We start from the raw sequence: 16,753 nt of genomic DNA, 5'->3' as shown, positions 1-16,753 counted from the left end.
GAACAAAAATCATTTTTCATTGAGAAATCAGACAAAAACACAGACAAAACACCGACATTCTTTATCTTTCCACCTGCCGACGGAACATTTCGTTGTGGACGAAAACAGTCGCCTGTGTCACAAAATCATCAAAATGTTTCTCATTTTGACAACTCAAGTTTTTGTTTTGTCGAAATCGATACATTTGCTGTTTTGTTGCGGCTCTGCCCGTTTAGTGGAAATCCGCTTTTATAGGTTACTGTATCTACTATTATAAACATTAAAACCTTTTTTACCAAGCTTTCTAGAAGCCCAACCAAATGTTAAAGAGGGACATTCCCTAAATATCTGTAGCAGCCCCCGACATTGTTCACGAATTCTAAATGTTCCAAACTTTGACAGGCTGAATAAATCGCCACAAATTAAGTGTTGAGCTGAAAAGATCTTGCAAGATATTTTCGGAGAGTTTTAAAATATAGCACCTAACTATGAAGCAAATATAATCATCACATGATTTAAAGCTCACTAACGTAATCTATTATCAGATTAATATTCAACATTCTCGATATATTGATGGGTGTTTATATTAAACGTACTGATTTCCGATGACAAGTATCCATTATATACTGCTAGTTTAAGGAACTCGTTCCAAGTTTTTCAAAGAGATAGCTTAACAATTTCGTACTTTCGGTGATATCTTCAGAGCTACAGTTTTGGTTTCACTAAGTTTTAGTCATCTTCTAATGATGCTAACTTGGTTATCGAAACGCGCGTCGAGAGACCGTATTTTTGTTCTGGTGTGGATTCATTTCACGCCGAAGATTTCAGATTCTACTCACCAACTTCTAATGGAAGGCCAATAGCATTGAATCTATCTACTGAAACAAATTTTTCACATGTTTGTCCGTCAGGAGTGTCTTCCCTTGTAAAAAAATCTAAACATTACGATATGGTAATTTCACTCGACTTAGTTATTTGTGGAGAAATGTGACCACAGTATGTGGTATACAGAGTGGTCCAAAGGAAAGTATGCTATTCTCCTTTTTTTGTAACCTAACGCAAAAATGCTCGGACAGGTCAATTTTGCTTTTGAGAGGGACACATTTTAGATGTATTTTTCTACCTGTGCCTTCAACCCCCTAGCGAGGGTGAGTAACAACCCTAAAATTTTAAATGGAAAGTGGGATCGAGCGATATATCATTTGAAAAGGCACAAAATTATCTTTCCAATGATACCTAACTTGTTGTATTTCACTCAAACATGTAGGTATTATGAAGAAAAACAACTACAACCCAGTACTTTGAAATGTGTAATTGACTTAGTAGAATACTACTTCAGCAAGTGCTGAAAATGTGACCCATTTGCTTCCATACAATAATACAGATTTTGTTCAAATCTATTCCTAACACTCGGTAGCATATCAGGTGTTATACTTCTGCACTCTGCTATAATTCGTTGGCGAAGATCTCCTATGGAGTCGGGCTGCGTAGCAAAACATTTATTTTTCAAGTGTCCCCAAAGGAAAAAGTCTAAAGGCCAATCCACCGTCCAGGAAACCGGTCATCTAAAAAATCTCTTGCTGGAGCAACATAGTGAGAAGGTGCTCCATCTTGCTGGAAATGAAGCCGATCATCATTATGATTTTGGTCATTTTCAATTATTTCTGTTATGAGAGGATCAATTGTATTTTCAAGCACGTTCAGGTAGACCTCACTAGTTAAATTCCCAGAACTAAAAAGTAGCCCTACGATATGACTACCTAATATGCCACACCAGTCATTGATTTTTTGAGGGTACTGGGTATGGACCTCTCGGAATAAGTGTGGGTTACTGTCATCCCAGTAACGGCAAATATGCCTATTCACAGCTCCATTCAAAAAAAATGTACTCTCATCGGAAAAGCACGTGTTGAATGATAGGTGCGGATCATCAATTAGTAGCTGGCTCAGTTGTTCACAAAATTGCAGCCTTCTCTCAGAATCATCTTCATTGAGTTCCTGTACTAATTTAATTTTGTACGGATGAAATTTATAGGCTTTTAATATCCGTATTATGGACGAACGGGAGACACCTGAGGCTGCACAGCAAGCTGACGGGTACTTTGAGTATGATCCAATTCAACAGGTCCCAAAACAGCGACTTCCACTGCTTCATTTCTGATCGGTTTCCGTGGCTGGTGTTTCACATTACAGACAGATCCGGTATCGACAAACTTTTGGACTAACTTGGCAACGTACGAATCATTCACATCTTTCCCAGGATGACTGTTATTAAAGAGGCGAGCAGTAAGTCCAGCACAACTATTAGGTTGATAATGAAGTTTAACAATTTCAACTCGTTCAGGAATGGAATAAACCATTTTTACAGTAAAGTTAAAATAATTTCAAAAGCAACCGAACTGAATCAATGAACGTTTGCCTTAATTCAAGCAAGGTGCATACTTTTCGTTGGACCACTCGATATACATTTCTACGTAGATTTTTCATCAATATCTGTTTACTGAGCTTCTCAGTGATTCTATTTATGATCTCGTGTGAATTTCAAAAGATATTGGAGGAACTATGGACGTCTTGCTTCTTATAAGTCAAAAACCGAAAAGTAAATTCTTGTACCTGTTGATTTAGAAATACTAGACATTGAGACATATTTCATGTAGTCATATTTTTTTAAATACCCCGCAACCATCTTGTTTTTGATGAACATTGAATTGTACTCGTGTGAACTTTCACGGCTTTAGATAAATTTAAATCTATTTTTCGGGTTTTTGTGCATAGTCTGCAAGTTTTTATGGCTGAGTTCTTGTCTACTACTGCGGTATACATTACATGCACAATTAAATTATACTGTTTTGAAAAACACAGATCATCAATATTTTTCAAACCAATGAATCCAAAAATTTTCACTGAAGAAGTTATTCAAACCATTGTCATTACTACTTTGTTCGCCATTGCTATCTGTCACTTTTCGATTTTGTAGATCAAGATAGTTTTGGGCAATTCAAAAAATTTTTGGAAATCAGTTCACAATATTCAGTGACATGCCTTCGATCAAATAGATCATTATGCTAGACAACTGCTCACTCTAATTGAATCATATCTAGTTAACAGAAAACAATTCGTCGAATATGAATTTTTCAAATCGGCTCAGTACGTAGTTACATCTGGGGTACCACAAGGTTCTATTCTTGGACCTCTTTTATTTTTTATTTTTATTAATGACTTGTCAACCTCTTTGAATATTCCTAGCCTACTATTTGCAGACGACCTGAAGCTATATTATAAAATCGACGACATTACGAACTGCCAACGTGTACAACATGAATTAGATGTTATCAAACGTTGGTGTGATAATAATCGTCTACAACTGAATGTATCCAAATGTAAAATAATATCATTTACAACAAAAAAGCGAACTTTAATGTACGATTATTCAATCAAAATTGCTACAATCAACCGCGTACATGAGATAAAAGATCTTGGTATAATATTCGACAGTAAATTAACATTTACAACACATATAAGGAGTATGACTGCTGATGCAAATAGGATGCTTCGATTCATTTACAGAAATGGCAAAATCTTGTATTGCCACCTTAAAATTGCTAAATTTTGCGTATGCCAGATCTAAGTTAGAGAATAGCTCTGTGTTATGGAATCCAGTTTACGACTACCAAAAAATATCAATTGACAGCTTGAAAAGGAAGTTCCTAAAATGCTTATGTCTAAAATTTGATGAACAATACCCCACGAGAGACATCAATCATAACATTTCGTTGACACGATTTGATATGACATCTTTGGAAAATAGGAGAGGTATCCTTGGTGTAAAATTCCTGCATAAATTACTGAACGACAATATTGACAGTACGGTTCTTTTATCGGAGATCAACTTCTTAGTACCAAGAAGTGAAGGTCGACACAATCTGAAATTCTGTTGCGAAGCATCACGTACAAATGTTATGCTACGATCACCATTGACTTTCATGTGCAGTAGCTTCAATAAAATCTGTGAACATTGCGATATTCATTTCGACTCTCTGAACGCCTTGCTATCATGTATCCACAACCACTTTTAATAATACCATAAATGAAATATGTGTCAGTACTGCTATATTGTATGATTTGTAACTTTTTGTGTCATATACTCAATTTTTCAGTGTTCTTTTGAAATTCTACGTATACGAATATTTTATATATACTTTGTTTTAACAATTACTTTTATACATTTCTATATTCCATTACTTTTAATATTTATTTCATATATACTCTGTAATAACAGCATTTCCTGTAACTGGCTATTCCTGTTGGAAATAAATCGTTTTTTTTTGTACTACACGACTCTCGAGAAGATTGAAACCGAATCTCTGCGAGAGCTCAAGGACATACCAAAAAATGCATATCAGAACAGAGAATTGCTAAAAACGCTGGCCAAGTGTATTATATTTTAGAGGTCTACTTTGAAAGGGACAAAATTGCAACTGAGTAAATAAATATTTTTCAGGGAAAACTGAAATTTACCTAATTTTTTTCAATAGACTTCGTAATGATAAACCGGAGAAGAATGCGTCTACGAATGCAATATTATGGAAAATTGTGAGGCTGTAGTTGATAAGTGAAAATGCATAAAAACATTGAAACATATCATCCTTGTGTAAATGACCCATCATAATTCCAGGTAAATCCAACGCAGATTTTCCAGAATAATGATCGAAAATTAATACAAATTCAGTTACAATGAACGGTGTTCCAAAAATATTTTTGTTCGTCGATCCGAATGTTTAGTATTTATAACTCTCCGCGAAACGGAGATAATCGTGTATATCGCCACATGGTGTTGGCTCTTCTCTTTGGAGAGTAGTGTCGAAATAAACGTCGCCACGACGCTACTGGCCGGTCGTCGCGACGCGTCCACTACCGCGAAAAGTTTTGTATAGTGCGGGGGTGAGAACGAGCACATGTCTTGTGAAGTGACAGGAAATTACTGAAATTTTTTGGTGTGCGGTAGTGGATTATATTCTGAAAAATCAAGTTGAAACGTAAGTATTGAACAACTTTATTCATGACATTTCCCACGTGAATTGCAGTTACGAAAATTTTTTTATGAAATTTACTACTTTCTCAATACATTACAATTAGATTTCGTACTGAAATATTCCTTCAAAAATATCTTCTGCGATAACAAAGAAGAGTGGAATCAACTGAGTTAAAACTAACTCAAATTACACCCCTAACGATTTGATGTTCACAAACTTTATTTTCAAAAATATCACATCACAGTAGCTTTTCCAAAAGTGAATAACATAGGTTAGGTTAGGTCTAAAGTGAGTGGGTCTATTTGACCCTCCACCGCAACTCGCAAGGATTTATTGTGGCTCACACCTATTCACACTCGACCAAATGAACCCAGCTTCATAAAAAAGCCGATCAGTTTGTATGTTGAGTGGTCTTTCAGGTCAGATGGTAAGAGTACAGCTCTGCCGAACTCTAAAAACCTGATTCGGTCCCCAGCGGAGCAGGCACAAAGTATATGCTCTGCTGTTTCATCATTTTCCAAACAGAGGCGACACACACTGTCTTCCGACAGTCTGAGTCTCTGCATATGATGATTCAAATGACAGTAACCTGTAAAAAGACCTGTAAGACATCGTAGTTCATCCCTAGTGTAGTCCAACAACTGTTTGGTATCAAGCTTCGAAGAGTGAATAAACGCCTTGGAGTGAGCCAATCCTGGAAGATTCTGCCAGAAGTCCATAAATCTTCTTGTCATCCAGGTGTTCAATGTTTGTTTGACAAAGCCTGAAGCGATGCCAATGACAGGTTCTGGTCCGATGAAGCTGCTTGCAGCATCCTTCTTTGCAAAGGAGTCAGCAGCCTCATTGCCTTCCAGGCCTGTATGGCCAGGAATCCAGACCAGAGACAATCTGTTAAATCTTCCTATCGAGATGAGTCGTTTTTGGCAATTTGCTACTAATTGAGAAGTTGCTCGGTAGGAGCCAAGAGCGTCCGACGCCGCATGACTGTCCGAGAATATTTTCATTGACTTGTGTATGAGGTTGGATTCTTCAATAGAGTAAATTTTTCCGTGAAATACAGTCTCATCGGTTCCTAGGTAGGTAGATATCTCGGTCCTGTCTGTCGCACTCTGCATTAAATTGATTTGTGCAATTGGGAATGTGCACAAGTCTATATGCAGTTTATCTAGCCTCTCTCTCCAGAAACATGTGAAGAGGAGGTAGATCTAGAAGGATACCCATGGCCGCTGATGGTGTGGTACTGATGGCACCACAGACAAGTTTGTTTCTGTAAGTCAGAGCTTCGCCTGGGCCGTTTTCTGTAAAGCCTTCGGCCACCAGGTAATTGCACCATAAGTGATCTTCGGTCTGACAATCTTCACATGAATCCAATGTGTTTGTTTGTGACCTAAACCCCAAGTTTTACCACAAATCCTTCGACATGTTCATAGAGACAGTATGGCTTTGTGTAAAACTTTTTCCAAGTGAGCGTTACAGGTGAGTCTTTTATCAAGGACAATGACAAGATGTGTCACCTCCGTTCCAAATGGAATGACCTCACCATTGAGGGTAATTGGCGTTAGATCGTCCAAGTTTTTCCACTAAGTGAATAACATACTGAAAGTTAATCTTTTATTCTAATTTTTATATACCCCACGTAATCACATAATTTCAAATATCGGAAAATTCAGACATTATTAACATCAAAGTAAAATGTTTTCATTAATATCCAATTTTCAAGTCTTTATTCAGTGACGAAAGCTTGACAATTCGTGTAATAGAGTAAGTTTGTTTTTTGAACGGGTCGGACTGAAAGTCCCGTTAGTCCCTACATTCTGTATATGTTTTATATATGTGTAATATGCACATGTATATACATATATTTATGTTGCTCAAATATTTGAATTTATTGTGGGTTTAAATTGATAAATTTACATTATTTCCATCGTCGAATACATCAGTAATTAATGTGATTGATTTCAAGACCGCGACAATGGGCTTATGGTATGATAAGAAATAAGACACATAAGTTTTCGAATGGAAATTAGAAAGACATCCAGGAAAAATTGCATCGATTGTTGTTCCATGTCTTGTGGTAGGCTCATCTACATTCACTTGTGATAATAATTTGTCTTGTAGGAAGTTTACCAAAAGTTGTCCATCTTCGGAAGCGAAATTAACATTGAAATCTCCTGCTAGAATTTGTGACAACGTATGATAGTTATTTCCTAATTCTTTAGAGCGTACTCGACCGTAAACATGTGTCCGCACCTCTCTCTTTTGCCTCTACAGTAATATACGAAACGTAACTATCTCTCTTTCCATCTTCACTAACTCATCCCTTCCTCTCAACTTCCGTTCGCGTCTCCCGATCACACTTTTTGTAACGCTCCCGTCACGTATTCACCAGCTTACTCCCAAAATTAGGCGCACGTAAAAAAGTTTCATTTGAAGAGCGCGTAAAGAAGTTATACTTCAATAAATCAACAATTCTTTTTCTTAAATTGACGTTACGGAGTTTTTTAGCACTACACACATATACTCTTATGGCCGATGAACTGTTCAGAGAAAAAATAAAATGTAATCAATATATTACATCTATAAATAAGTTTGTTTTAAGTAACATTCCAAGGGGTACGTCAAGAAACAAACAATAGGCACTATATCAGAACAAACTGCGGTTAAAACATGCGAGATGTCTCCATAAATTCTAATAGGTGGAGCATGTCACTCCCCTGCACAAAAAACGAAATTAGTTTTTATATTTGAACTAGAGATACGACCGGCATCTAAAGGCTAGCAGAACATATATGCTTGAATTTTGTATTTTTTTGTTTGTCAGAGGGTCACGTTAGCTTGTTCATGAAGAGATTTTCGTTTATACATAAAGGGCATACTTCTGAAGATTTAAAGGCTAGAAATTTAGCCATCTAGAAAGTTCTACAAGAGACTAGAACATTCGAGAGTATTTGAAAGCATTCCAAAATATCACAGAACATTCTGGATGTGGTGAAATTTTCAGAAATAATCTGGAAAAATCAAACAAATTCCGTAACATCCAAACCGCGGAAGCATTACAGATTTGCTGATTAGGAGGATCTTCAAGACCAATTCCAAAATTTCCCATGGCTAGATGTTTGTGTCAGCTGTAAATATCCATCTATTTGTGCTTCTGAAGTTACGGACGTTATTCTATTATCCATGGCTGCATATACTCCTTTTTCAATGAAACGAACATCTAACGGCAAACCTTGGTTCAACAAAAATTGCTAGCAAGCTGTCGCCTTCGAAACTCTCACCTACCGGTAGTGGCGCAAAAATCCCAGCGCCGAAAACCGAACAAGGTTTGTTGATGCTCGCAACAGCTGCTAATTTCGGCTAATTGAAAGCAGAGAACTTCACAATCAGAGAATTAGGAATAAACTGCTTGCCAATCCCAATGGATCTAGATCCTTCTGGTCGGTAGCTAAAGCTGCTAATCAAAGCTTTACAAAATTAACAATTCCACCACTAACACAAGCGGGGGATTCAATTGAAACAACAGCCATAGAAAAAGAGAATACAGTTTATTGTATGATTTTCGCTATAAGGGTTTTACGAAAACCACGACACGTGTTTCGCTATACAATAGCTTCCTGAAGCATAAAATGAGAGTTACTTCTAAATTACACCCTTTTATACTATAACCTAGTACCTATTCGTCTACCTGAATAATAAATCTACCTGAAAAGGACAGGTATGAATTCATTAACAATATTAATACATTTTTCGAAAGTATACCTGTAAATATACCTAACTATTTTTACCGGTGAATGAACAAATTCAATAATGGCGAATTATTCAATTTAGTTTGATCGTAGGATGTTGAGAGTTTTTGAATTCGTTTATTTCCATACTCTGCAACAGGTTGAGTTTCAAACCTTTCTTCTGAAAATGGAGGGGTTTGTATTCATGGTTGAACTCATGTCCCTCTGAGATTAAATGACTGGCATATGTGGAATTTATTTTTCCATTCTGAAAACTATATTTGTGTCCCTTTATGCGAGCTTTGAACGTTCTTCCAGTTTGATCTATATAAAACATCGGGCATGACCCACATGATAATTTATACACTCCTGATTTTTCTGCAACTGAACTTTAATCTTTGTTATTTTTAATGTGCATGCCTAAGTTGTTGTTGGTTTTGAAAGCAGTATTTACACCTTTGCTGTGCAGAAAATCTGAAATATTTGTAGTGGGTTGGCCTAAGTAGGTTAAGGTTCTATAACTTTTATCTTCTTCTCTTCGAATTGGGTAAACTTCTTTCAAAGCTTGACTGTATAACTTTTTTGATAATAAAGAATATATCATATCGCTATCGTCATCATTGTTGACGGCTATTTGCTTTATTATATTCAGTTCTTTATTGAAATTCGCTTCTGACAAGAGTACATTCATCAGTCTGTGGATCATACTGTTGAAATCTGCTACCTTATGCTGATATGGGTGAGTGGACGAATTATGAATGATAATATCTGTATGTGCCGGTTTACGATATATTGAAAAATCATGTTTGTTGTTAATTTTTGTTATTGTCAAGTCCAAAAAATGTATAGATTTATTCTGTTCCATCTCCATTGTGAATGTAATAGAAGGGTGGAGAGTATAGATGAACTTCAAAAAGTTTGTCAACTGTCTGTTCGTTCTCGTGAAACATACCAGTATATCATCCACATCTCTATACCAATACACGAAACTTCTTACCAGTGGGTTACTGGTTATTCTTCTATCCAAGTCGTCCATGAAAATCTCTGCCAGAATAGGACTAAGTGGGTTTCCCATTATGAAACCTTTGCAGGATGAGTAAAACATTTCATTGAATTGGAAGTAATTCTGTGACAAACATACCGTAAGCAAGTCTAATATTTCATTTTTCACTACTGGATTGATAGAGTTTTTGTCCAATAGATTCTCCACCAAAGTAATCGTTTCATTCGGAGGGATACTGGGAAACAGATTTTTTACATCGAATGAAATCAATTTGGCATTATCCGGGAGGAACACAAAGATAACTACCCGATAAGACCGGTAGTTTCTTTCGTCACAGCTCCGTCGAGCGGTTTTTATAAAACCCTTATAGTGAAAATCATACAATAAACTGTATTGATTAGTTTTTTAATATGGATTTTCATCAAGTATCGGCCAGTTCTATTCGATGATCTACTAGTTGAATAATTTGCGTCCCACTCCACAGTCGATTTTCTGGGAAAGGCATCACCTACTATTTCCACACTAGAATCCACAATGCCAAAAATGACTGTTCGACGTCTTGTCAGGAGAATTTTGAAACAGCTCAATATCAACAAGGCGTCTGATCCTGATGAAGTGCCCGTCATCGTAATAAAAAATGACCTCGCACCAGTTTTTTGCAGACTTTTCAACATGTCTCACAAGAAAGGTGTTTTTCCTTCTCTTTTGGAAGATTGTACTCATTCAACCTATTCCCAAAAAGGGCAGAAAAAATCTTCCAAATAACAATGGACCGGTCACTTTGGTATCAGTGTTATCAAAAATCGCGGAGAAAGCGGTTATTATTTGGAAGGTTTCAATACCTTCAGCGATAATCAATATGGTTTTCGGAAATAATGATCAACAGGCGATCTTCTATCATATATCACCCATATTTGGAATCCAGAAACATGGAGAGCCAAGAGCTGTTGCGCGTGGTATTTCTTTGCTGATGACAACACACTGACACGCTGACAACAATTCAACTTTCTGCTTCGATAAGTTTGTTGGAGGTTAACATGGATATCAATATGTCTTGGCACAATCATGTCGCAAAAATTGCGAAAGCCACTTCTTAAAAGCTTGGAATACTGTTCCGAACCAGAAAACTGATTCATAAAGCTCAGATCAGACCTTCTTTGCAGTATTCTTGTCATGTATGTAGCTCCGCCTCCAAGCATACCCTGAAGCTGCTGGATTTCATCCAGAAGAGAGTCATCCGCCTGATTGGAGACGCAAACATCACTTGCAACCTTGATAGTCTGGAGCATCTGAGAGAGTTTGTAGATTTGTCTCTCTTCTATAGATACTTTCACATGAAGTGTTCAAGTGACTCGGCACATTTGATTCCAACAAGTGCGGCACATATCATAAATACGCGACGGAATGTGGGTGCTCATCGTTTTGAGGTTCAACTCAGTACACCTCGAACTTCACTGTTCAAGAACTCTTCTATTTGAAGAATTGCGTTTATGTGGACTACACTTCCTGAGAACGTTTTTCCAACTGGATTCAATCTCCAGCCATTCAAATCGAATGTGAATCACTAATTTCGCACAGGCACCGCTCTAAGAGCGCCTTAAGGAGTTTTCTGTGGTGCTTGTGTTTTGGGGAATGTTTGAAGGAGTCATATTTCAAACAATTCCCACAAAACAATTATAAATCGTAAACATAAACGTTTCTCTCGAATCATTTGTTTCATTGATTGAAACCGAATGAAAATCTGTTAAGTAGTTTTTGGGTTTATCGCGTTCAGACACACAGATAGACGCGGCGAGGGATCCTAATTTATGATAAAAGAGTATTGATTCCATGCCATAGAAAAGTGTGAAATGTGTAATGCTAATATAGGAGCATCGGGGAGCAGGACCAAATATATTTTCTAGAATAATATTTACTACTATATCACTTTATTTTATTTAAATTTGAAGATAGAAAGCGCCTAATGAATGACCCTTCAGTTTTTAAAGAATGGTAAAAAGATGAGGTAACACCTCAGATATGGGTGAATAATAGATGGATAATTACTGATTACAAGCTCAAAACATTACTTTTCTGAATTTAGGTTCAATTTCTGAATGTAGACTGACTAATAAAAAGGTCATGAACATGTGAATCACTTGCTTCTCATTTCTATAATAAAATATGTCCTAAAACTATAAAACTACCATGTTTACATTCACACAAATACTGTGAATCAATTTTTATAACAACCGTGAATCGATGTTCGTAACAGCTCCATTATATCATTATATCATAGTTATGACACGTATTTATACTATCCTTCATCCGAAAATACATTCGAACTATTTTTAGCCAAATATAATATTATCAACAGTACCACAAAAGTCAATATTTTTAACAAAATGTGAACTCTGTTGATTCCACTAAATCTTTTTTAAAACTGCGAATTGTCATGTATAAATATTTTCGAGAGTATTTGAAATATTAATAAAATACCATGGTATTGTAACATACAACATAAATGGGTTCTGATTTTTCAACTGCTTTTTTTCGGTCAGAAAATGAATGTTCTGAGTTGATAACGCTTTACTAACTGTAATTTTACTATTTTCATAATTTAGGAGCAGATTTAACGACAAAATAATATAATTGTTACAGTTCATCATTTTCATATCAAAATCATATCAAAACGGGCTCCAGACTGTTTCTCAACTTTTTTCGAAATGGTATTTACACATTTTCGAATTGATATCTCTTCGGCCTCCTCTAATGAGCTACATTTTCCATTAACTATAGTCTGTTACACTCAATTCAACAGTACTATCTCAAAATTTATTAATCTCAAGCAGTTGTATTTGGCAATTCTAAAATACTTTGCTTCAAATTTCCACTCTTTTTTTCCATACATAATTATCAAACAGATCGTGAGAAGTATTTTTGAAAAAACGCTATTGATTACTTACTTTTATTCTGGATTAAATTTTGAGAAGGATGTAATCTGAACAAAAGTATCTACGATATACATGAGATATCCAAGCCAAAATTGAACCTAAAAACTGTCACGAATTACAATTCTTCATGAAAATAACTCTGCAAAAAGCTTGGAAGTTACTCAGCTATATTCAGTCCAGTCCGTGGCTTTCTTCCCGGATAATTTTGCCAAACAGCATCGACGTTCATAAAATTTGGATTTGGGTTCTGCTCTTCCCCTACCCACAGCACTTAGGCCACATCTGACACATTGTACATCCTTCCAAGGAGTTGTCATCATAGGCCATCATCCATCCTGTACTTTCCAGGTCACTGTGAGACATCTTATTGACACACTCTTATTGACGATAACTCCGGGCACTCGCATAGGACATGCCTGTCAGTCTCATCTTCCTGTTCACACATCCTGCATAGATGTGTGTCCACTAGCCCTATATTATGCAGGTGTTTCCTAAATTGACAGTGGTCAGTCAGCGTAAATTTTTCTTGGTCATCGCCAGATATTTCTACGGCAGGCCGTAGGTGCCACTTGTACCGAAAATTGGTTCTACTTAGGGGGTACTCAATTCAATCGGAGTGGTAGAAAAGTGGTTCTTATCTGCCAAACGCCAGAACTGAAAGATTTAACAATGCATTTTTCTGAAGAAACTCATAGAACGTTGTTACGTAGATCTTTTGACATGTCCACAGTCTGGCTTCGTGTAGAACTTCTTTCAAATGATATTTTCAATCGAGGACAATACGCAGTTATTTATTTCCATTGCGAATGGAATAACCTTACTACTGAAGAAGAGTTCTACTAAGGATTGGAGACATCCACTTCCTCTGGCACTAACCGTAAAAATCATCCAACAATTTAGACAGGCTACCTTTCCAAGTGTAATCCTTGCCGTTATGTCAACGGCAACGTCATCCTTGCCCATGATGTGAATGTCATCTGCATAAGCTTGCAGACCTATGTCAACAATCGTTTCTTTTTGAAAAATTGTACTAATAGTCGAGTTCAATATTTGCATGTTCATTCCAGAGCAAATTTTTGCTTACCTTGCTTGTATTGCTTGCACCATCAAAGCAAAGACAACCCTCAGATTCAGTACAATTTCTGTCTACAGGAAGCCAGCCATGCCTTAACGAAACGATGGAAGAACCTCCGCTTCGTTCCGGACGAATCTTCAGCGAGAATAAAGAAAAAACACACCCCGAATTATGACCTGAAACTCCCAGGAGAACTATGACCAAGTTGCCCGCTTCAACTGGCAACTGATCAACATAAAATGTTGGATATCTTCCGCGGTCTCAAGTCACTCGTCAGAGTCAGCCACATCCACATCGATTCGCCAGTTTTTCGTCTCCACTACTCCATCACGGTGTCCATTCTAATCGGTTGCAGCCTGATAGTGACCACGAGGCAATACGTTGGAAACCCCATCGACTGTATTCACACGAAAGACATCCCCGAGGACGTGTTTAACACTTTCTGTTGGATACATTCGACGTTCACCGTTTTCACGAACAAACAAGAACCGTACGCCAGGATGCACTTGCCAGGTAGTCCGGGTGTTAAAACCTCCTACAACGACAAGGAGAGAAAGGTGTATCGGTATTACCAGTGGGTGTGTTTTTGCTTATTTTTCCAAGTGAGTACTTATATATTTACCTATTTAGCACAATTACTCCCATTGAAATTATGTACCTTTAAGGTTTTCCAGCAAAAGCTTCCAAACTTGAGACAATCGATAACGGCCATCTTGTTGGAGCTACGTCAGTCAAAATTATGTCATTTATTCAGTATATTTTGCCAAATCATCACGGACGGATATAGCATTCAACAACATGTGTGAATAAAAAAATTGTTTTATCAAAATTGGTGTTCCGTTCGGGCAACGTACCGCGCGCTTCGCCCATTTTATAGTCACCATAATCGTCCTACCGAAAGGACTATTCGCAATGTAGTGGATGAATTTGAGTCCGCTCATTCAGTAATCGATCGACCAACACCCGTACGTCGGGGAAACGCAAGATCTGTCGAAGCAATGAAACAAGATTTTTTTTTAGAATATTTCCCTAATTATATTTGAGTTCTATTTATAACTTTTTTCGAGATCAATTACCCTAACACCAAACTGATATTTTTGCACTTCTCCTGAGGATGCTAACTTTGTTGGCGAAACGCGCGTCGAGTGCAAAAATATCAGTTTGGTGTTAGGGCAATTGATCTCGAAAAAAGTTATTCAACTTTCACACCAAAGGTCCCAATCTCATCGTTATTCTATTTATATCCTGGTGTTTCTATGGCTAGAAAATTGTTATTCATTTTCGTTCTGGTTTATGCGGAAAAATTGTTTTTAAAACTTAGCATAATCCATTTATTTACCTAACTATGTGATCTGAAGAATATTTTATTATTATTATTATCAAAACATCGCCGCTGTCTGTGAGAGTATGCACGAGAATATGAGGCAGTCGGTTTCGCGTTGCTCACAAGAACTCGTCTTTCCGCAGACCACAACTTGGCTATCTTTGCGTCGTGATTTAGGCCTGCACACATACAAAATTCAACTGACCCTAGAACTGAAGGTAAACGGCAATATAAAACGACGTGTGTTCGCTGAATGGGTTCTGAACTGTCCTAAAATGATCGTAGTATTTCGAGACTGAGTAAAAACATTGGTTGAGTAGCATTTCCTTGATGGCTCTTTTGAATTTGGTGATAAGTTCTCTAAAGTTATTTGGCAAAGAGTTGAAAAGATGGTAATCAACAGAATTCATTTTTGATCTGGTCAAACAATACCTTCTCCGCATTTCTCGTAAAGTGTTGGTGTATGTCAGACTGTTCCTCTAGCAACTGAGCATTTTTTCCGATTTCCAGTAGAGTATGATAAATATATAATGTTGGCAACGGCATGATCCGCAATTTTTGAATAATGGTCTACACTGCTACCGGAAACCTGTACTTGCCAGTGTTCTTACAGTTTTTTCTTTAGTTTGAAAATTCTCATCGAAGCAGGAGAGTTCCCTCAAAGAACAACACCGTAGCTGATGTGTGAGTGAAATAATGCAGAATACGTCATTTTTATAATCTCACCGCTTGTGGTATTTTGCAGTTGACGAAGGACATATATTGCACTAAAAAGTTTATTTGCGAGAAGATCTGTATGTTGATGCCAAGATAAAGTACTGTCGAGAGTAATGCCAAGTAATTTTACACTTCTTTCAGCTGAACCTACAGTGTGAACTCAAGATTTTGAGTTTTGTCACTATTCAACTCCAATTTATTTGCTAGAAACCAGGTATTGGCTTGATTTTCAACTTCTTCCATCCCTTGTGGAATGTTAGATGATGATTGATCGCTATATATTAAAGTTGTGACATCTGCATAGAGAATGGACTTATAGGGAGACATGAAATTACTCATGTCATTAACATAAATAACAAAGAGCAGGGGCCCAAGGATTGAACCTTGTGGAACACCGTGCTCAACATGTTCGGAATTTGACGTAACATCATTACACGAAACTACCTGATACCTATTTGAAAAGTATGATTCGATGAATGACAGAGATATACCCCTCTCACTCCATAATAATACAATTTTTCAAGAAGTATACTGTGTGACACACAATCAGAAGCTCAAGACCAATCAAAAAGCGTTATGGCAATGTGCACACCCTTCTCGAATCCTTCAACAATAGTTCCAACGACATCAAAGTCAGCTAGAGCAGTAGAACGATTTTTGCGAAATCCATATTAACCCTGAGAAAAGAAGTTGTAACTTTCGAAGTAACCATCGACTATCCCCACACTAGAATCCACAATGCCGGAAATTACTTTTCGACATGGAAACGTTAACAAACAAAACTGTTAAATTTGGGACGATACCAATCCACATGAGATCCAAGAGCGCCTAACGCATCCCAGAAAAGTCACTTTTTGGTGTGGATTTAGGGCTGGTGGCGTAATCTGTCCATATTTCTATTAGTACGGTGTAATTAGACCTAAACCTCAACATCCAAAGTAAAAGTTTTCCTCCAACACCAAAT

General features: G+C 37.0%; 1 protein-coding gene across 3 annotated transcripts in view; it reads left to right on the top strand.

Moving 5' to 3' along the window:
* The window catches only part of shakB (Innexin family member shaking B), a 90,600-nt gene that overhangs the window by 40,031 nt on the left and 33,816 nt on the right, over nt 1-16,753 (top strand). Inside the window, exons 1-2 of one of the 3 annotated variants that reach the window (XM_074169442.1) lie at nt 4,799-5,015; nt 13,826-14,350. The exons of the other annotated variants lie outside the window; for them this stretch is intronic. Of the exons in view, the coding sequence (XP_074025543.1) occupies nt 13,988-14,350 (363 nt within the window). The 5' untranslated portion in view covers nt 4,799-5,015; nt 13,826-13,987. Of the gene's footprint in view, nt 1-4,798; nt 5,016-13,825; nt 14,351-16,753 lie in introns of those variants that run through there. 3 annotated transcript variants of the gene reach the window in all.

Source organism: Leptinotarsa decemlineata, unplaced genomic scaffold (genome assembly GCF_025532065.1).
Source record: "Leptinotarsa decemlineata unplaced genomic scaffold, Ldec_3_MD MMD2_P_RNA_scaffold_5, whole genome shotgun sequence".
Lineage (NCBI taxonomy): Eukaryota > Metazoa > Arthropoda > Insecta > Coleoptera > Chrysomelidae > Leptinotarsa > Leptinotarsa decemlineata.
This window is presented reverse-complemented; position numbering and strand designations above follow the sequence as displayed.